Source organism: Canis lupus, chromosome 15 (assembly GCF_003254725.2).
Source record: "Canis lupus dingo isolate Sandy chromosome 15, ASM325472v2, whole genome shotgun sequence".
Lineage (NCBI taxonomy): Eukaryota > Metazoa > Chordata > Mammalia > Carnivora > Canidae > Canis > Canis lupus.
In genome coordinates, this window is record NC_064257.1 from 48,913,635 (window position 1) to 48,934,067 (window position 20,433).

At 31.4% G+C, this 20,433-nt stretch overlaps 1 protein-coding gene across 13 annotated transcripts in view; it reads right to left on the reverse strand.

Annotated features, from left to right (window-relative positions):
• The window catches only part of LRBA (LPS responsive beige-like anchor protein), a 728,875-nt gene that overhangs the window by 576,993 nt on the left and 131,449 nt on the right, over positions 1-20,433 (reverse strand). For 10 of the 13 annotated variants that reach the window (XM_025439493.3, XM_025439495.3, XM_025439499.3 and 7 more), the window contains exons 15-20: positions 19,170-19,249; positions 17,617-17,679; positions 16,047-16,144; positions 2,807-2,899; positions 1,491-1,599; positions 1,003-1,084 (exon numbers count right to left, since the gene is read on the reverse strand). In XM_025439493.3, the coding sequence (XP_025295278.1) occupies positions 1,003-1,084; positions 1,491-1,599; positions 2,807-2,899; positions 16,047-16,144; positions 17,617-17,679; positions 19,170-19,249 (525 nt within the window). Of the gene's footprint in view, positions 1-862; positions 953-1,002; positions 1,085-1,490; positions 1,600-2,806; positions 2,900-16,046; positions 16,145-16,283; positions 16,357-17,616; positions 17,680-19,169; positions 19,250-20,433 lie in introns of those variants that run through there. The other 3 variants (XM_049094195.1, XM_035698847.2, XM_049094196.1) reach the window with 2 other exon arrangements.

Sequence of the window (20,433 nt, forward strand, 5' to 3'; positions counted from 1 at the left end):
ATTTTCCTTGTCCCTCTGCCTCGTCCCCCCCACCCCCTGCTCATGTGCACACACTCTCTCTGTCACTCTAGCTCCATCTCAAATAAATAAAAAAAATATTTTAAAAAAACATACAAAATGAAAAACCAGGCAGCCTGTTTTTAAACACCAAGCTATACTGTGTGTCTTTTCTGAGACAGTATATTACATAGATAACAGATACTAAAATTCTTACTTCAGTAAGCCATCTTTCCCCATAATCACATAAAATATATTTTAATTTACATACATATACTCAAGATTTTCTTATTTTACTCCCTTTCCAAACTTGGTAGTCCTTAACTTGACAATAATTTAAGATGAAAGCTATTTCTATGGTTTATGTAGTTTGGCCAGACATCACTAAATTGTGCAATCAAAACTTTACTGAAAATCTGAACATATGTTAAATCAATACCTTACACATAAAATTCTTCAAAACCTTGATATAAACATTTCCACATAACCTAAGGTCAATTTGAAGTTATATTCAACATTAACCTAAAATAAAACTAGTATTATATCGTTGCCCATAATGAGATACTCTTTGAACACTATGTTTCCCACAATATCAACTTCAGGTTTTTCCCAGTGACTTTCTATTTATTAGCAAAAGGTAGTTACTGGAAGTATTAAAAAGGAGGGGAAAAATGGGTGAAAGTACTGAAAGGATACAAACTTCCAGTCATAAGCTGGGTAAGTCCGAGGGATCTAATATACAACATGGTGACTACAGTTAACAATACTGTATTCCATAAGGGAAAGTTACTAAGAGAATAGATCTTAAAAGTCCTAACATATACACAAAAAAATTGTAACTGAAGTGATGGATGTGTTAACTAACCTTATTGTCCAATCATTTCATAATATACACATAAATCAGATCCTGAGTACACTTTAAACTTATACAGTATTATGTGTCAATTAGATCTCCATAAAGCTGAAAACAACAAAAACAAAAATAAATGTATATAAAATACATACGAGGATTTTGTATCTTTACTGAAGAATCAGGATCTGGATGCTGTTTGTGTATCACCTGAGTACAAATATGCTCTATAAGAATCTACAGAAGTAAAATAATAGATTTTATTAGCATAATTACTGTATTACCATGGCCATACAAATTTTAAGTACCGTACTAATCAACATTAAAAGTATACAGTCCAATGTTGTCATGCTATCTTCTGCATTATATAAAATAATTTCAATGTTATAATTCTATTTTTACTTAATTACAAAATGAGACATCAAATGGTCAATACAAGGAACCATTTAACAGAGATGTCCATACTGCTTAATAGTTCACGATTAATAGATTTAAGATGTAGTCACATCTCCCTTATATAACTAATTTCAAAACTGTATATCAAACCTAAATTAACTTACTACAGCTAGATACTATCAACTAAATTATACAAGCACTCTCAAAATAAGAAATTAGTAAGATTAAATTCTAAATATATTCCTACCTCAAACAAAACATTATATGTGGTCATTGTGATTAAATTTGTCTGAAGCATGAGTCTTTCTGCCAGCAATGAAAATAATCCATGTCCAAGCATGATTTCAGCTTTTCTTCTACAATATCATAAAAATAAATAATCAAATGCAAAGTGTTATAATCCACTATTTAGAATGCAAGTTGGATGAAGAAGACACAATGTGATTTCACATAATCAACAAATTCCAACACAGTAACTCTCCTAATTTTCTTCAACTTAGAACTCATAAGGTCACAAAATCTTTGAGGAGAGAGATACAAACTACATTATAAACACAGCTAAAGTTAAAAGAAAAAAAAAAAAAAAAACAAGACTGGCTATGTCACAGACACAGCAAAACCTCCACAAAAATCTCCAGAGCGATTATTTATTAACCAGTTTCTACTCTCTGTCAGCAGTGAGCTAAGCTCCACTATGGATGATAATCTAAAGCCCAATAAGTAAGTCATTCAGTAGAAAAACAATGTGGAGGAAAAGGTAGAAGAAATGAAAAAAAAATTAAGAAAATGAGTACTGTGAAGATAAACAAACCAAAATCAACTTCCGAGCAAAAATTTAGAAACTAAAGGATCATAAACTTTAATTCTACCCTAGGATTCATCAAATTTTTTCTGCAAATTGCTAAATAGTAAACATTTTAGGCTTTGCAGACCATATGGTCTCTGTAGCAACAACTCAACACTGCTTCTGTGTTCTGAAAACAGACACAGATAATAAGCAAATAAATGATTGTGGCTATGTTCCAACAAAACTTTATTTCCAGGCAGCCAAATGGAATACACATAAAGACCACAGTTTGCCAACATTTCTTTATTGCCACAATTGTTAATTTTTATAATAAACCAACTCTGATATAAGGAACAATAGGTAGTATATGAATCTACATTCAGCTAAGAAAAAAAAGTTTTCATTTTCAGTCATTCTTACAGCAGAACATACTAAGACAAATATTGAGGTTAAAATGTCAGCTTTATACTACAGATAAAACAAATGATAATGAACCCACACAAAATAAAGTCTCCTGGTTTCTAAAATTCCATTATACAAAAGTATTCTTAAACAAGGAACAAACAGAAAAGTTAAATTTTATTAAAATGAACTATATTCCCCTGTTTCACTTTACTTTTAATATACAGAAATGGGATTACATCTACATAGATTTTATAAATTAAAATAAAGAGAAACTAGAGAAATTACAGAATACACATACTATTCCAAAGATTTATAAAATAAAATGGTAATATACCACAGTCCATTTTAGATTTCATGCATACTATACTCACTTTGGGGCCAGGTGTTTTAAAAAATAGCCCATTGCCTTGAGAGCTTGTACTCTGATTCCTTCACTTGTCGATGCCATAAGTTTATAGATGACACTGAAGGGAATTAAAATTAAATTCATGATTATAAACCTAATTTCAAGTAAGATATAGGTGAATTTAAAGTGCACTTCTGACATTTAAAAACTTGCTTATCAAAAACTGTATGCTGTCTTCAAGAAGCCCACCTTATATATAAAGACACATATAGATTAAATGAATGGAGAAAAATAGAACATCTAACACTAACCAAAAGAAAACAAGAATAGTTACCTTAATTTCAGAGAAAGCAGTTATCAGAGATAAGAAGGGCACTGCTATATGATAAAAGGGGTCATTTCTCCATTAAGACATAATAGTCTGTAACATGTATGTGTCTAAAACAATATGGCATAAAAACTGATTGAACTGCAAGGAGAAATAATAGATAAATACACTGTTATATTTGGAGAATTTTAAAATCATTTTTTTAAGATTTTATTTATTTATTCATGAGAGATACAGAGAGAGAGCGAGAGAGAGAGAGAAAGAGGCAGAGAAACAGGCAGAGGGAGAAGCAGGCTCCGAGCAGGGAGCCCAACGTAGGACTCGATTCCGGGTCTCCAAGATCATGCCCTGCTGAGCCACCAGGGCTGCCCGAGAATTTTAAATTCCTTTTAGAAACACAACCAGTAGGCAGAAAATCAGTAAGGACATAACTAAATTCAATTCATTGTCCTTAATATCAACTATTTTATCCAGAAATAGCAGAATACACATTCTTCTTAATCTAACACGTAACACTCACCAAGTAGGCTACATTCAGGGCTATAAAACATATCTAAACAAACGTAAAGATTAGAAATCATGTATTGTTTGCTCCCAGACAACAATGGGATTAAACTAGAAACCATTAATAAAAAGATAGCTACAAAGTTCCAAAATATTTGTATATTAAACAACACACTAATAAACACACACACCTAGCAACAACAACACACTTAAAATAACATGTAGGTCAAAGAAGAAATCTTTAGAAAACATAAAAAAATTTAAAACTAAATTAAAATGAAAACATAACTTAAAAAATTTTGTGAAACCCAGAAAACACAGTAGTTTCAAAGAAATTTACGGCATTGAATGCCCATATTAGAAAATAAGAAAGAACTTAAATCACGAATCAAGCTTCCACTCTCGGAAACTAAAAAAAAAGAAGATAATCTTCAATCCAAAGTAATCAGAGGAAAATATAAGTAAGTATTAGAGTGGAAAACATAAAACTGAAAAAAAGAAATCAATAGATAAAATTAGTGTAACCAAAAGCTGATTTGAAAAGATCCGTAAGATGAGCTTCTAGCCAGGCTAAGTAATAACATAAATAGAAAACACTATTTTCTACTTTCATAAATGTAAGAGGAAACCTCATCCCATGGACATAAAAAGGATAATAAAGGAATACTATGAACAACTCTATGCCCACAAATTCTATAACCTAGAGGAAATGGACCAATTCATTGAAAGACAATTTGCCAAAACTCACACAAGAATAACTGATGATCTAAAAAGGCTTATAACTACTAAAGATAAGGAATCAATAAATAATAACCTACCAAAACAGAAAGTGCAAGACCCAGACAGGTTTATTGGTGAAATCTACCAAAACTGTAAAAAGAAATTATATCAATTTTCTACAATTTCCTTCAGAGCATAGAAGCAGAAGGAATACCTCCTAACTCATTCTATGAGCCAACATTAACACCAAAATAAAAAAATAAAAGACATTACAAGAAAACTATCGACAAATATATCTCATTAACAAAGACAATAAAATCTCCAAGAAAATATTAGCTAATCCAATGCAAAAAAAAACATAGTAAGAATTATATACCATGAGCTAAGTAAAATTATTCCAAAGGCATAAGGCTGGTTTACCATTTGTGAATCAATTAATATAATCTATCATAAAATCAATTAATCTATAGATAAGAAAATTACTGGTATCAGTAAAGGCAGGAAAAAAAACATTTGACAAAATCCAGCACTCATTCATGTTAAAAACTTAATAATCTAGGAATAGAGAGGAATTTTTCTCAAGTCCATAAGGACTATCCACAAAAACTCAACACCTAACATAATTAATAGGGAGAAATTCCAAGGATCCCCCCTAAGAACAAGTACAAGGATATCTCCTCCACCACTCTTTTTCAGCACTGTACTAGAAGTTCTTGCTAATGGAGTGAGGCAAAAAAAAGAAAGTAAATAGTATACTGATTGTAAAGGAACACATAAAACTGTCTTTATTCACAGATGACATGATCATCTATGAAGAAAATCTAGAACTGATAAAAAAAATCCCTGAAACTAATAAGCAATTATACCAAGGTTGAAGACTACAGAATAAACAAAAGTCAACTGCTTTCCTATATACCAATAATGACCAAGTGGAATGAGACATTAAAAACATAATACCATTTACAGTAGCATCCCCTAAAAGTGAAAGAATTGGGTATAAATCTAACAAAATATGTACAAGAGCTACATGAGGAAAACTGTAAAACTGATGCATAAAACCAAAAATGAGATAAGTAAATGGACAGAAAATCCATGTTCATAAATAGGAAGACTATTCTCAAGATCTCAGTTCTTCCCAACTTCATCTATAGGTTCAATACAATTCCAATCAAAATCCCAAAAAGTATTCTAAAGTTTATATTGAGAGGCAAAAGCCCAAGACAGCCAATACAATTACTGATGAAGAAGAACAAAGTTGGAAAACCAAAGTTACCTGATTTCAACAGGTATTATACAGGCATAGTAATCAAGACAGTACTGACAAAAAATTACACAAATAAATCATAGAACAGAATAAAGAGCCTAGAAAAAGACTGACATAAATATGGATAACTTCTCATTGAGAAAGGAAGGCCAAAGGCAGTACAATGGACTAAAGATTCTCTTTCAACAAATGATGCTGGAACAAGTAGATACCCACGTTCCAATAAATGAATCTACACATAAAAATTAATTCAAAGTGGACCTAAATGTAAAACGCAGAACTATAAAACTTCTAGGAGACAAGAGAAAACATAGATGACCCGGGTACGGTGATGCAAGATACAAAACCAAAACAAAATCCACAAGAAATACTTGATAACTAGACTTCATTAAAATTAAAAACTTTGGCTCTGCAGAAAAAACAGTATCAAGAAAATTAGAAGACAAGATAGAATGGGAGAAAATGTTTGCAAGACACATATCTGATAAAGAATTTTTATCCAAAACAAAGAACTCTTAAAAACTCAACAATAAAAAAACAAGCCCCTATTTAAAAATGGGCAAAGGAACTTAACAGACTCTCACCAAAGAAGATACATGGATAAAAATTAGCATATGAAAAGATGTTCCACATTATATGTCATCAGAGAAATACAAATTAAAACAAGAATAAGATACCACTACACAATTTTAAGAATGAACAAAATCTAGACCAATAATAACACCAAATGCTGGTGGAGATGTGGAACAAATGTGGAAAATACAGTGGTTTATACTATATGCATAAATGTACTTATGCAAACTGTATGGCATAAAGCTGGTTCTAAGTTACTATTTTTTCTCCTACTACAGGCTTAACAATGCCCTTTGGAAGTTACCACATTTATTTTAAGATCAATATAAAGTAATCATTGTTTAATGGTAACACATATTTAAATCTGTTAATTCTCATCATGAAAAGCAAGAGAACAAGATGATGAATAATAATGACAACAAATAATGATAATTTTAAAAAATTTAAAGCAAAAAGGATGAAACATAAATGAAATCTAAAAATAAATTTCAAATTCTACTCTCAAAATTTACATAGTAATCTATTAAAGTTTTAAAATGATCTCCAAAGGCATTCAGCCACAGACCACTGATTTGAGTATAAACAAAGTACAGCAAAACTCTAGTATCATACACAATTATATAAGCAAAGTAATGTTGAATTGATTCATTATACCATTTCCTTCCTCATAAACATTTAGGAAAAAAATCAGAAAATTTTAGGATTATTTTTTTTTTAATTTTAGGATTATTTTAAAAATACTAAGATTTTCAAGTGTCCTAAAATCATAATGCTTAATAACTAAGTTTGAAAAAAAGATTTAAAAACAAAAGTAAAGACTTTGATCCTCTAGTGTCTGACAGAAAAGGAAATTCACAAAAAGAACTTTGATTCCTGTTAAAATATTAATTAAAAGCATCTAGGTCCATAATACATTGTAATCTCATAAAATGAGATATGTGAAACTACTCATTTTTAACACAATACTACAAAACTATAACATTCAATTATTGGAATATCAATATGTTTATAACTTTTTTTCTTTCCATCATTTAACTTAAGTAAAATAAAAATTAAATTTTCTATAAAAGAAATATTAACGTAAGTTTCATACTGGTTTAAAAACCCCAACACCCCAAGACATTTTAACACAGAATAAATAAATCTACCCTTGCTATAGCATAACTTAACAAATAATCTTTGGTTAAAATCACCATGATTTCATCAAAAGATGAACTCTGGATAGAATTGTCTTAACTATTTTCAAATAATGTTTTATAAGTAAAACCAAAAGGGCTACAACTGGATCTATATACACCTCATGTTTATCCTATAATTTTTTACGTGTTGAATATTTCTTAGTAAAGCTGAATCTAATTCGTTTATTTTATCTACTAAACATAACCACTAAATTTTGTAAAGCCAAAGTGAGCACATTTTGCTTTTAGATCAAAGTTTAATCCCTATTTAACACAAAGAACATTTCTCACATTAGAGCAGGAAAATCCTGTACTGATTCAATGGCATTTATATATTCAGTGACATTTATATATTTATAGCCAGGGTGGCTCAGCGCTGAGCATCTTGCCTTTGGCTCAGGTTGTGATCCAGGGGTCCTGGGATCGGGTCCCACATCAGGCTCCCTACCAGGAGCCTGCTTCTCCCTCTGCCTATGTCTCTGCCTCTTCTCTCATGAATAAATACAAATCTTTTTAAAAAATTATTAATATATATACATTTCTCTATAGAAAACAGAAAGTATAAGAAAGCCATTATGAGTAATCCATAAGAAGTACTACTTAAAATTAGGGAATGTTTTCATATAATCTATTTTACTATGATTATATATATAATGAAAATTAATGGACATTCTAATATGTATCTATTTTTCTTCTTTTTTTTTTTAAAGAGAAGAATTTATTTTTTAAGATTTTATTTAAGAGACACAAAGAGAGAGGCAGAGACACAGGCAGAGAGAGAAGTAGGCTCCGTGCAGGGAACCCGATGTTGGACTCGATCCTGGGACTCCAGGATCATGTGCTGGGCCGAAGGCAGGGCACTCAACCTGAGCCACCCAGGCATCCCTGTATCTATTTTTCTGAATGGAAATGTACTATGGCATGTACACTATAGCATTTTCAAGGAAGAAAATATTCAGATAATAGAAATACCAAGAGAGTCGTTTGAAAAGTTACAGATTATTTCAATTTGTTCACAGACATAAAAATATACGATAAAAGCTCATTAGACTCCAAAAATAGAAATTTAATACTTAAAATTTAAGCATGGCCTATGATGTGACTGACAGGGCAGCAAAAAACATATTAATTCTAAGGAAGAAGAAGTGCTCCAAGATATTGGAGATAATGTCTAAATGATGTGATGGTGGAAGTAATTTATACATAACAAGTAAATAAGAAAATTTCTGTCATTTAATGGAAATTAAATTGCTAATTATAATTTAGAAATGCTGCTGGCTTCTATGATGTAGTTTGGCATTCCTATATTACCGGCACCAGGAAAAACTATTCCCTCCTCCATTAGCCTATGTTACTGTTTGACTTTCAGTTAATATGAAAGCTTCACTAAATATACCTGTGCTCTTTTCATGTTGGCCTTTAAAAATTACACTAATATATTTTAGGTACCAATGTAACCATAAACAGATAATGAAATTATGTAACAATGCTCCATTTGGCTTCTGTCTCTTTAACTCATGGAAGAAGTCAAGAAAGAAATAAAAGAAATCAAGAAGGAAGAAAACAGATGGAAAGAATGACAGAAAAGCGGACAGACAGGCAGAGAAGGAGGGAGGGGGGGAGGAAGGAAAGTAAATCTACAATTTAGAAAATTTCATACTGAATTTTTAGAGCCAAAAAATATTTCCACAGAACTCCAATTAGATTTTTAAAAACTACCAACCCATCATTCCCAAGTTATTTTTATTCTATACAACTAATTTCTTTTTTTTTTTTTTATACAACTAATTTCAATTCAATTCAATAACCTCTGTATCTGGTGTTTTACAAAAGTAACTGAACTACATATATTTGAGACTAATTATTCACATTCCCATATATTAGTCCAAATTACAGATTTTTTATTCATTCACAATAAGTAAAAAACTAGGAAAGTACCAGAATTTAAAGCATACTATAAAAACAAAATAGCAAGAATGACTCCCACTAATGCTGATGTGGAAGTCAGCATTTCCCTCCACAAAAACTGACAAATAAAATAAAACAAAATTTCCACATGTAACCATTCAACCAGTGAAACAACAAATTAGAGGCATTTATTACTAAGAAACTACTACACCCTGAAGGAAGAAAATCAAGAGGCAGTGGCCTTTTTGATGGGACTGATAATACCCAAACCAACATCCCAGTGGAGAGGGGAACAGAGAAAAAACAGAAAGAAAATAAAATAAATAAATAACACATTGAGAAACCAAATGCTAAACACCATGAAGTAAACAAAACCTAGAGTTTAGACAAGGCAAATTATTAAAACAAACAACAAACCAATTACCCATGGAGCACCTGGCTGGCTCAGTCAGTAGAGTATGTGACTCCTGATCTCAGGGGGTTTGGAGTTCGAACCCCATGTTGGGTACAGAGATTACTTAACAATAAAATCATTAAAAAAAGGAAGGAAGGAAGGAAGGAAGGGAGGGAGGGAGGGAGGGAGGGAGGGAGGGAGGGAGGGAGGGAGGGAAGAAGGGAAAGAAGAAGAAGAAGGAGGAAAAGAAAACAAATGGGGTGCCTGGATGGTGCAGTTAGTTAAGCGTCTGACTCCTGGTTTCAGCTCAGGCCAAGATTTCAGGGTCCTGAGATCAAGGCCACGTCTGGCTCCACACTCAGCACAGAATCTGTTCAAGATTCTCTCTCTCTGCCCCTCCAGTTCATGCTCAATCTCTCTCAAATAAATAAATCCTTAAAAAAAAAAAAGAAAACCAACAACCCATGGACAAGCAAAACAGAAGTCAAACTTGCTATTTTATCTGAAATATTCAGTTTTCAACCAAAATTACTACACATGTAAGGAAATTAAAAAGTGTGACTTGTAATTAAAAAAAAAAAAAGCAGTCAACAAAATGACTCAAGTTCCAAAAGTCAGATTTTGAAAACACTTCAAAGACATGCAATAAATATGTTCAATGAATTTTAAATTATGTTCAAATAATTAAAAGAAACAGATTAATAGTAAACAAGTTTCTCATTTTAATAAAGAGAAACTATAAAAACAAACCACATGAAGATTCTAGAGTTGAAAAGTAAACATGAAAAACGAAAAATTCAAAAAACAAAAAAAAGAAATGAAAAATTCATAAGAGGTACTCAACAACAGATACAGCTGGCAAAAGACAGTCTATAAAATTCAACAGATCAATAGAAATTACCCAGTCTGACGAACAGAGAGAAAATGATGAAAGGTAAATTAACAAACCTTTAGAAACCTGTGAGACAATGTAGTATTCCATCATAGGTATAATGCAAGAGCAAAAAAAAAAAAAAAAAAAGAGGAATGGGGAAAAAAAACTTTCTGAATAAACTATGGGGGAAAAAATCTTCCAAAATTTCATGAAAAAACATTAACTTGCAGATCCAAGAACTCAGTAAGTCACAAAAGGATAAAAACAAAGAGAATCACAACTAAACTGAATACAGTCAAAATTCAAGGACAAAGAAAAAAATCTGAGAAGCATCAAAAGAAATATGACTCAACACGTAGAAACTAAATAGAAAGTTGACATCTCATCACAGAGGACAAAAGTCAAACCACAAAGTGCAAACAGAAAAAGACTGAAAATTTTATATCCAACATAATTATTATCCAAAAATGAAGAGAAATAAAAGTATTCTCAAATGAACAGACTGAGAAAATGCATTGCTAACATAACATGTCTTATAAGAAATAATAAAATCCACCAAGAAGAATAAAAATATAATTATTATTAAAGCATTAAATAAAAAAAAATTTTTAGAAGAAAACTAGGGGTGCCTGGGTCACTCAGTCAGTTATCTTGATTCTGGCTCAGGTCATGATTTCAGGGTCCTGATATATTGAACCCATCAGGCTCTGCATTCATTAGGGGGTCTACCTCTGTCCCTCCCCCTCAGCCTGGGTACATGTGATCACTCACTCTCTTGTGCTCTCTAAAATAAATAAAAGAAAAGAAGAAAGAAAAGAAAGAAAAGAAAAGAGAGAGGAGAGAGAGAGAGAGAGAGAAAGAGAAAGAGAAAGAGAAAGAGAAAGAGAAAAGAGAAAGAAAAGAAAGAAAAGAAAGAAAAGAAAGAAAGAAAGAAAGAAAGAAAGAAAGAAAGAAAGAAAGAAAGAAAGAAAGAAAGAAAGAAAGAAAGAAAGAAAAGTATACAATCAACAGGGAGTTCTGGTTCAACCAAGATGAAGTAAAGCTAGTTACAGCCTCTCTGTCTTACATACTGGAGCTGAAACAATGGGAAAACATACAAAAAGCAATTTCCTAAGTACTTCTGAAGACCAAACAAAAGCAAATACATTGCTATAAAGGAGGTAAAATTTGGAGAATTACCCATTATAGAGAGATAAGAGTCTCAATTTTTTATCTTTGCCCTTATAAATCTGACCCAAAAGTGAGACCTTATCTCAGAGGCGGATGTTAGAAGCTCAGGTGGCTAATACTCTGATAAAACTGTGTTTTGGATAGAGGAACTAAGAAAATGGGTTTGTACAAGAGGCAGAGGCTAGGGGCAGAGGGAGAGGAGGAGTTGTCCTGAATGGGAGTAAACAGGAGAGAATGATCCTCAAAATCTTTGTAAAAACCCATAAAAGCCCTAAACTGACCCAAGAGATGCACCTGTGAGGAGCAGACACAGACTAGAACAGCAAAATCTTTCTGAACTGAAAAAAAAAAAAAAAAAAATTAATTATCACCCAATTCAAACCTAATCCCTGAATGCATTATGTGCAAAAAAGACACAAAGAAGGATAAGACAGGTTTTTACAATAAGTGACATTTGGAACCCCTACCCACAAAGGATAGGTAGAACTTGAAGTCTGACTCTTCTTACTAAAATAAAACAAAAAAAGGGTCAACATTCGTTAGAGGATTTTAACAAAACACATTAGTTTATAAAAGACAACATCCACAATGTCTAGGACACATTAAAAATTTACTCAACATATAAAGGAACCACGAAAATGTAACCATTTCTCACAGGAAAAGACCCTGAACAAATGCTGATAAGATGAGCAAATTGTTGGAATTACCACACAAAGATTTTAAAGGAACTATTATAAATATAACACCATCTAATAGAATCAGAAAACAGGGTTCTCAACCAAAAAAAAGCATAAAATTAACCATATTAAAATCATACAATTGAAATGTACAAATCCAACGTAAAATATTCAGGAGTTGAGCTTAATACCAAAATAGAAAAAGCAAACAAAAAGTCCATAAAGTTGAAGATCAACTCTTATCATACATTCAATAGCAAGTTTCTGTATCAATAGACAGTATCAAAACTGAAGAACAAAGAAAAAAAGACTGAAATGAAGTAAAAAAAAGGCTTAGGGATGTGTACAACGGAAGTCCTAATATTCAGGTCACTAGAGACCCAAAGGAAAAAGAGAAAGACTAAAACAAAAAATATGAATATAAGGGCCTAAAACTTCTCAAAATTGGTAACCACCACAAAGAAAACTATAATGAAATTGTACGGAGAGCTACAGAATACGTCTTGAAAACAAGTACATATTTTTGTATGTATACTTGTATAGTATATTTTACTTAACAAACATACATTAAATAACCATACATTTCTCGTTAGAAACCATGGGTACCAGCAAACAATTGAAAAATGGAAAAATATTTTAAAGTAACTAAAAGAAAAAAATTGAATTCTACCCAGAATTCTACATGCAGCAAAAATACCCTTGTGTGATGAAGGCCAGATAAAATTATAATCACAGGGGTGCCTGAGTGATTTAGTCACTTAGGCATCTGACTTGTGGTTTCAGATCAGGTCATGAGGTTGAGCCTTACTTCTGGCTCTGCACTCAGCAAGGAATCTGCTTGAGATTCTCTCTCTCCTTCTCCCTAGGCCCCTCCTCCTCTTCACACACTCACTCTAAAATAAATAAATCTTTCTTAAAAATTATATTCAGAAAAAATAATTTAAATATTCGTTTCAAAAAACTGCTCAACAGGAAATGTGAATAGAGTTCGAGAATGAAAAAAATAAAAGAAAAATATAAAAGATTTTTCTTCCTTTAAATTTTTAAAACATATAGCAAGTGACACTAAAAATTGTAACATTACCTAGAGAGACTTGCAATGTATTAAATGTAGTAACAAACAATGGCTGATGCTAAAGGGATACATAAAGTTGAAATGGTTCTGTATTACATGTGAAGAGGTAAAATATTAGACTGTGAAATCTCTGTGCAATCACTAAAAAAGTTATGCAGAAATAGATATAAAACCAAGTAGACTAATTTTACAAGAATACTAAAGGAATTCAAATACAAAGGACACAGGAAAAGAGATACAGGGGAAAAATTACCTTGGGACAAATAAATAATAAAATGCTCAGTGAAAATCATGCCTTATCAGTAGTTACATTAAAAGTAAGTAGTCTAGGGCAGCCCTGGTGGCTTAGCAGTTTAGCACACCACCTTCAGCCCAGGGTGTGATCCTGGAGACCCAGGATTGAGTCCCATGTCAGGCTCCCTGCATGCAGCCTACTTCTCCCTCTGCTTGTGTCTGTCTGTCTCTCTAATAAATAAATTAAAAATCTAAAAAAACAAAAAAAAAAGTAGTCTAAACACAATGAAAAGACTTTCTCAGCATAGATGTCAAAAAAATAAATAAATAAAACATTTAACTACCCTGCTTGTATTAGCAATAGCTTTCCACAAAAAAAGAACCAACAGGATATATAGAGAAAGACTGAAAGATTTAAGGAATTAGCTCTCTCAATTATGGAGACTTGATAAATCCAAAATCTTCAGGGTAAACACATACATTGGAGATTCAGAAAAAAGGTGTAAAATCCAAAGGCATTCTGTCCACAAAATTCATTTTTACTGGGGAAGGTCAATCTTTTTTCTATTTAAGTCCTTCAACTGATTTGATGAGGCCCATCCTCCTGGAAGGTTACCTACTCAAAGTCCATCAATTTATTTTTTTTAAAGATTTATTTATTTATTTGAGAGAGAGAAAGAGAGAGCACACATGTGCACACACACACACACACAGGAAGAGGGAGAAGCAGACTCCCCACTAAGCAGATAGCTTGATTCAGGGCTCAATCTCAGGTGCCTGGAATCATCATGACCTAAGCTGAAGGCAGATGCTTAACGGACTGAGCCACCCAAGCGCCCCTCAAAGTCCACCAATTTAAACATTGTTCTCATCAAAAAAAAATATTTTCACAAAAATATCTACAATAAGGTTTGACCAAATATCCAGGCACCATGACTCAACCATGTTGACACAAAATTAGCCATCACAATGTGTCAATAAGAAATTCAACAAAATATAAAGATACAAATAATTTTAAAGGATGGAAAAAATATATACCATGTAAACTCCATACTGAATGGGCTTCATACAACCAGTTAAAACTCATAACAGAAAAAAGACTGACCTCCCTAGAAAAAGAGGGAATTCTGCCAGCAGACTGCACTTGGACTAGAACTGCAACATCAACTCTAACTTGCATCTCCAGCCTGCCAGCCCACCCTGTAAGGTCTGGACCTCTCGGACTCCGTAATCACAAGAAAAAAATTCCTTAAAACCAATCAACCAATCTCTCTATATATATGTAAAAAGGTTCTTTTTCTCTAGATAGTTCTGAAAATACACTCCCTTAAGGATATATAAAGTCATCTTCTGTCTTATGGCAAATGAGTACTAAGATGTACCAAAAAGGATCTGTATTAAAGGACTGATGTGGGACATTTATTGTAGCTAGATCATTAAATTAGTTACTGTAGCTGATCATCTGGAAAAGTTGTTCTTCGAACTTCTGTGGCCCAAAAACCTTATTAAATAAATGACTTAAAACAAAAGTATTCTAATTTTGTTGTTGATAACTGTTAGGGACTGAATGTGTACCTCCCAATTCATATGTTAAAGCGCAGTATCACTGTATTTGGACATGGGAATGATAAGGAAGGAATTAAGATTAAATGAGGTTATAAAGCTGTATCCTGGATACAACAGGATTAATATCCTCATAAAAAGAAACCAGAGAGCCTTCTTTCTCTTTCTTCTGTTGTATACACATAAACAGGTTGGATGAACACACAGTGGAAAGGTGGCTATCTATAATGCAAGAAGAGAACCCTTAAGACACTAACCCTGCTGGTACCTTGATCTTAAACTTCTAGTCCCCCAACTGTAAGAAAACAAGTTTCTGTTATTCAAGCAACCCAGTCTATGATATTTTGTATGGAAGCCCAAGCAGACTAACACAATGATGATTTGGGATTGGGGATGAAGATAGCGATATTTAAAAGGGAGGAAAGAGATCTTTTCTTGCAGTGCAAATGAGTACTACTGTTCTAGGACCTAAAGATAATTCTGCCGAAGAATTCAGTCTTACAATACCTGTATAACAGCACTAATCATACAAAACACTAACATGATTTGCCTGGTCTATCTTCACAAATTAAATAATAACACATCCTCTATAATTAAAGATTTCTTCAAAAAACATAATACATAAAATAAATAGGTCTTATACCTTAATTCATTTATACTATATGATCCAGTAGTACTTCCCATTTTAAGAATCTTCTATCATTTTCAAACTAAACTCTTACATTAAATATATTTAAATCAAAAAAAAAAAAAATATATATATATATATATATATATTTAAATCTCTGATATACAACTCTTACCGTAATCCATTCCTTTGGTCAAAAGCAGGAATCATAGAGTTAGGATGTTCTGACATTAATGCAACAAGCAGTTGTAGGACATCCATTAGATTGTCATCCTAAAATCAAAACAAAAAACTTTTTAAATATGGAAAAAATAATTTTTGAACATAAAATATTTCCAAAATGAAAGAAATTCCAACATATGAGCAATATATATATATAGATGATCAGTAAATATTTATTGAAGCAACATACTATACTGTATGTAGTATAACTTAACAGCATAGAAGCATATGTGAGTTCTGAAACGCAAAACAATTCCAAGACAATCCTACACAGTCTTGGCTGAATATTCCAGTATGTATACATATTTAGAACCAGTTGGGCAATACTGACCCAAAAAGGACAAGGGAAGCAGCTATCAAAAGCTAGTTATCTCTGTTGCCCTGTTTATAGGATTTTGTTCACTGCTTTGGAACTGCAGCTATTTGAATATCTAATTTTCAGTAAGCTAATAAGCAGGTAACCTAGAGCTAGGGCACTGTGGCTTGGGAAAAGTATTATTTGAAAGACCTAAAAGATTTGTGAATTAACAATTTAAAAGAGAAGATCACTGTAATTTCCAGTTTCTCTTTTGTCAAGTACTTCACTCCTATAGACAGGGTTAATAAAAAATAAAATCATATACAATAAGATTACTAGGTAGTTCAGATGAAAAATCTTCAACTATTACAAGAAAAAGAAAATCAATGAATAAAACACCCAAATTAAGAGAAAGTAGAAAGCACAAGTATTATTATTTGAGTCAAATATGATCCAATCAAGAAATTTAATCTACTTTTCTACCTCAGGTAAGAATAAGTAAAAACAGCATCTCCCATTTACTGATAATTTTAAAAAGGCATTATTTCACACAGATATTTATTAAAACACAAAACATTAATTATAAGATAGAAATGTAAATTATCATTTGAAATGCTTTGTTTTACATGAAATTCCATCAATCCAAATTTTACTTATTTAACAAATACGTAATCCAATTATTTTAATTAGATTACATCAGCATGTATTACATTTTCCCAGGGCAAAAATAAAATAAATAAATAAATAAATAAATAAACAAACAAACAAACAAGCAAGCATTTCAACCTATTTTTTTCAACCACATAATCACAAATCCCATTATAAGCAAGTTGTTTAACTTAACAGTATTTAAACATGCAAAATCAGTTGGAAGATTGTGTTACTAACTTAAACATCTAATCATTTTAGTAATTTTCATAACCTATTTTTCCATGTTACACTGGTTCCTAGAGATATGATGAAGGTATTTTCCACATACTTTCTTATTAATTCAAAAAAAATCTTTTTTCAAAACTTTTTAAAGCTTTTCATGATTAATCTCAGAGTCATCTTGTGGTAATAAAGGATATTTAAATAAAAATTGACAAGATTTAGTTCCTAAATACACTTATTCTCCATTATAGTTATATTAATGAAAGATTATTTTAACTGTTTCTACTTTAAAAAGAAAGACCATAATGAGCATCAAAAAACAAAATCCCAAAATATAAAATTTAAATGTTACCTCATGCATAGTGAGTAGGTAATTAAGAATGGCCTGAAGTTCATCTTCTTTGACTCCAGAATCCTTTAAAATTATAATATAAGTATCTTATACTTGCATATAAAAAACATTTTTCGAAAAGTAAATAATACACCTAATATTTGTCAACGTGGTCAATTGCTATAAATATACAAAGATACTATCACATAGAATCGAAATTTAAAACATGAATCAGGGGAAACACTAAAGCTATGCAATAATCAAGACTATGCAGAAGTCGGGCAGTTGGGTGGCTCAGTTAAGTCTCGCCTTTCACACAACAGTTTCCCTGCCCAGTGAAGAGTCTGCTTCTCTCTACCCTCCTGCCCCTCTTCTTTACCCCTTTCCTAGCTCAAATAAATATTTCTCCTTCAAATAAATAAATAACATCTTAAAAAGGAAAAAAAAAGACTGCATAGAAGTCAAAAGAAATGATATAAAAGTATCCTGTTTTCAGAACTATATATGATAGGCTATCTAATTAAGCTACAGAATCCTGGAGTAAGAAAAACAATAATTAATGATAAGAGAGTACTATTCATGGCTATCACTCCACTAAATACAAAAGACAACTCTTCTATTAAATCTGGAGAGTAAATGAAAGCTTCTAAAATTATGAGTTAAAACACCAGGTACTAAAAACTGGGTAGTATATTGTTCCTTGAGGAAAACACTGCACTTTTAAATATGAACTCAGTACATAAATTTTCAACCTATCCCATCAATTTATTATTGATAAAACAAAGCTGCAATGAGAAAAGAATAATAAGAATGAGAATTAGGAAACAAAAACACACAGAAAAAATTTAAAAATATAAAAATCAAGGGATAAACTTTTTTATAAATGTAAATAAGGTATCTGAGTCTAAAAGATATACTAAAATTTTGGTCTATTTAACATAATATTAAATTCCATAAAATAAGAAAATGACATAGGAAACTAGTAAATAAAATACTGACCAAAAAATACATTTATATATTGCTATCTTATAAAACCAAAACACCTTCCTTAAAAATAATAAATTTTACTTTACCTAACAACAGAATAATAAGGGACAAATGTAATTTCTAAAGACTGATACATCTTTCTGGTACCTTTAGACATGGAAATTTCTTCTCAAAATCTGAATGTCAGGTACAAGTGGTCCACTACAAATGAAACCTTCTTGAAGAGTTTTGTTGACTAATGTATCACTACTGCCAAGAATAATACTTAGTACTACTTAACAGAAACTCAAAAAATATTTACTGAATGAAAGAATGAATCCCCTTGAGCCCCTAGAGAAATTCATATAACATATATATTACAATTATCAATCTCCAATTCTTCAATGATGTATTTCCATATGTGTGCAGGAGAGAACAAAAAACATAGAAACGAGTTTCTTTCAGAGTATTTTCCAATATGTAACACTAATAATCCAATCCAAAAAAAAATAAACCCAAAATTGTATATTATGTGAAATTTTAAGTTAAAATTATAAGTTATAAATTAAAATACAGAACATGCTAAAGGAAAAGTAGCATAAACTCACCTTCATCACTAACTGCTTAATGAACATCAACAAGAATGCTCGTAGAGAAAGTATTTCTTTTTGATTAGGTCGTGGTCCATCTTTGAAAAAAATAATATACACACACACTTAGTGTTTCAAAAACCTCAAAGCAAGGTATAAAGCTTTTAGTTTTTTCCATGCATTTATGAGAAACATAAAAGTGAGTCACCCAAAAAGTCAACATTGTCATTTAGAATTGAAAGAAAGATGGTTTCCCCGACAAGCAAAAACTAAAGTTCATCGCCACTAAACATACCTTACAAGAAATATTAAGGGGAATTCTTTAGGCAGAAAAAAAGACCATAACTAGAAAGAAGAAAATATAGGAAAGAAAAAAATCATATTGCCAAAGGCAAACATACAGTAAAGGTAGTGGCTCATTCCCTTGTAAAGAGAGTATAAAGACTGAAAGACAAAAGTTAATCAAATCAATTATATCTATAATAATTAGTTAAGGAATATACTAAATAAAAAGTTTAAAATATGATATCAAAATATAAAACATTGGAAGATGAGGAGAGTAAAAATGTAGTCCTTTAAGAATGCATTTGAACTTAAGAATCACCAACTCATAATGGACTTTATACATATGTTGTTAGATATGAAGCTCATGGTAACTACACACAAAAACCTCTAATAGTTGCACTAAAAATAGAAAGAAAGGAATCCCAACTGAACACTAATAAAATCATCAAATCACAAGGAGAGCAAGAAAGGAACAGAAGAACTACAAAAACAACCAGAAGACAACTAACAAAATAGCAATAAATATGTAACAACTGTAACAACTTTGAATGTAAATGACAAAAAAAAGAAAAAAACAGGCCCTCTACTACCAACAAGAGAATCCCTCTTTAAAGCACACATAGACTAAAAGTAAAGTAATAGAAAAAGATATATCATGAAAATAGAAATGAAAAGAAAGCTGGCCTGGCAATACTTAAATCAGATAAAGTAGACTTTTTAAAAAGCTGTAAGAGACAAAACACACTACATAATAAAAGGGATTAACCCAACAAGAAGGTGTAACACTTGTAAATGTTTATGTGCCTAACATTGGAGCCCTTAAATATAGAAAGCAAATATTACCAGACAAAAATGAGAACCTGACAGTAACACAATAAAAGTAGGGGATTTTAACATATCCCTTAAATCAATAGATAGATCATCTAGACAAAATAAATAAGGAAACAGTGGCCTTAAATAACAGATTAGACCAACTATACTAAACAGATAAATACAG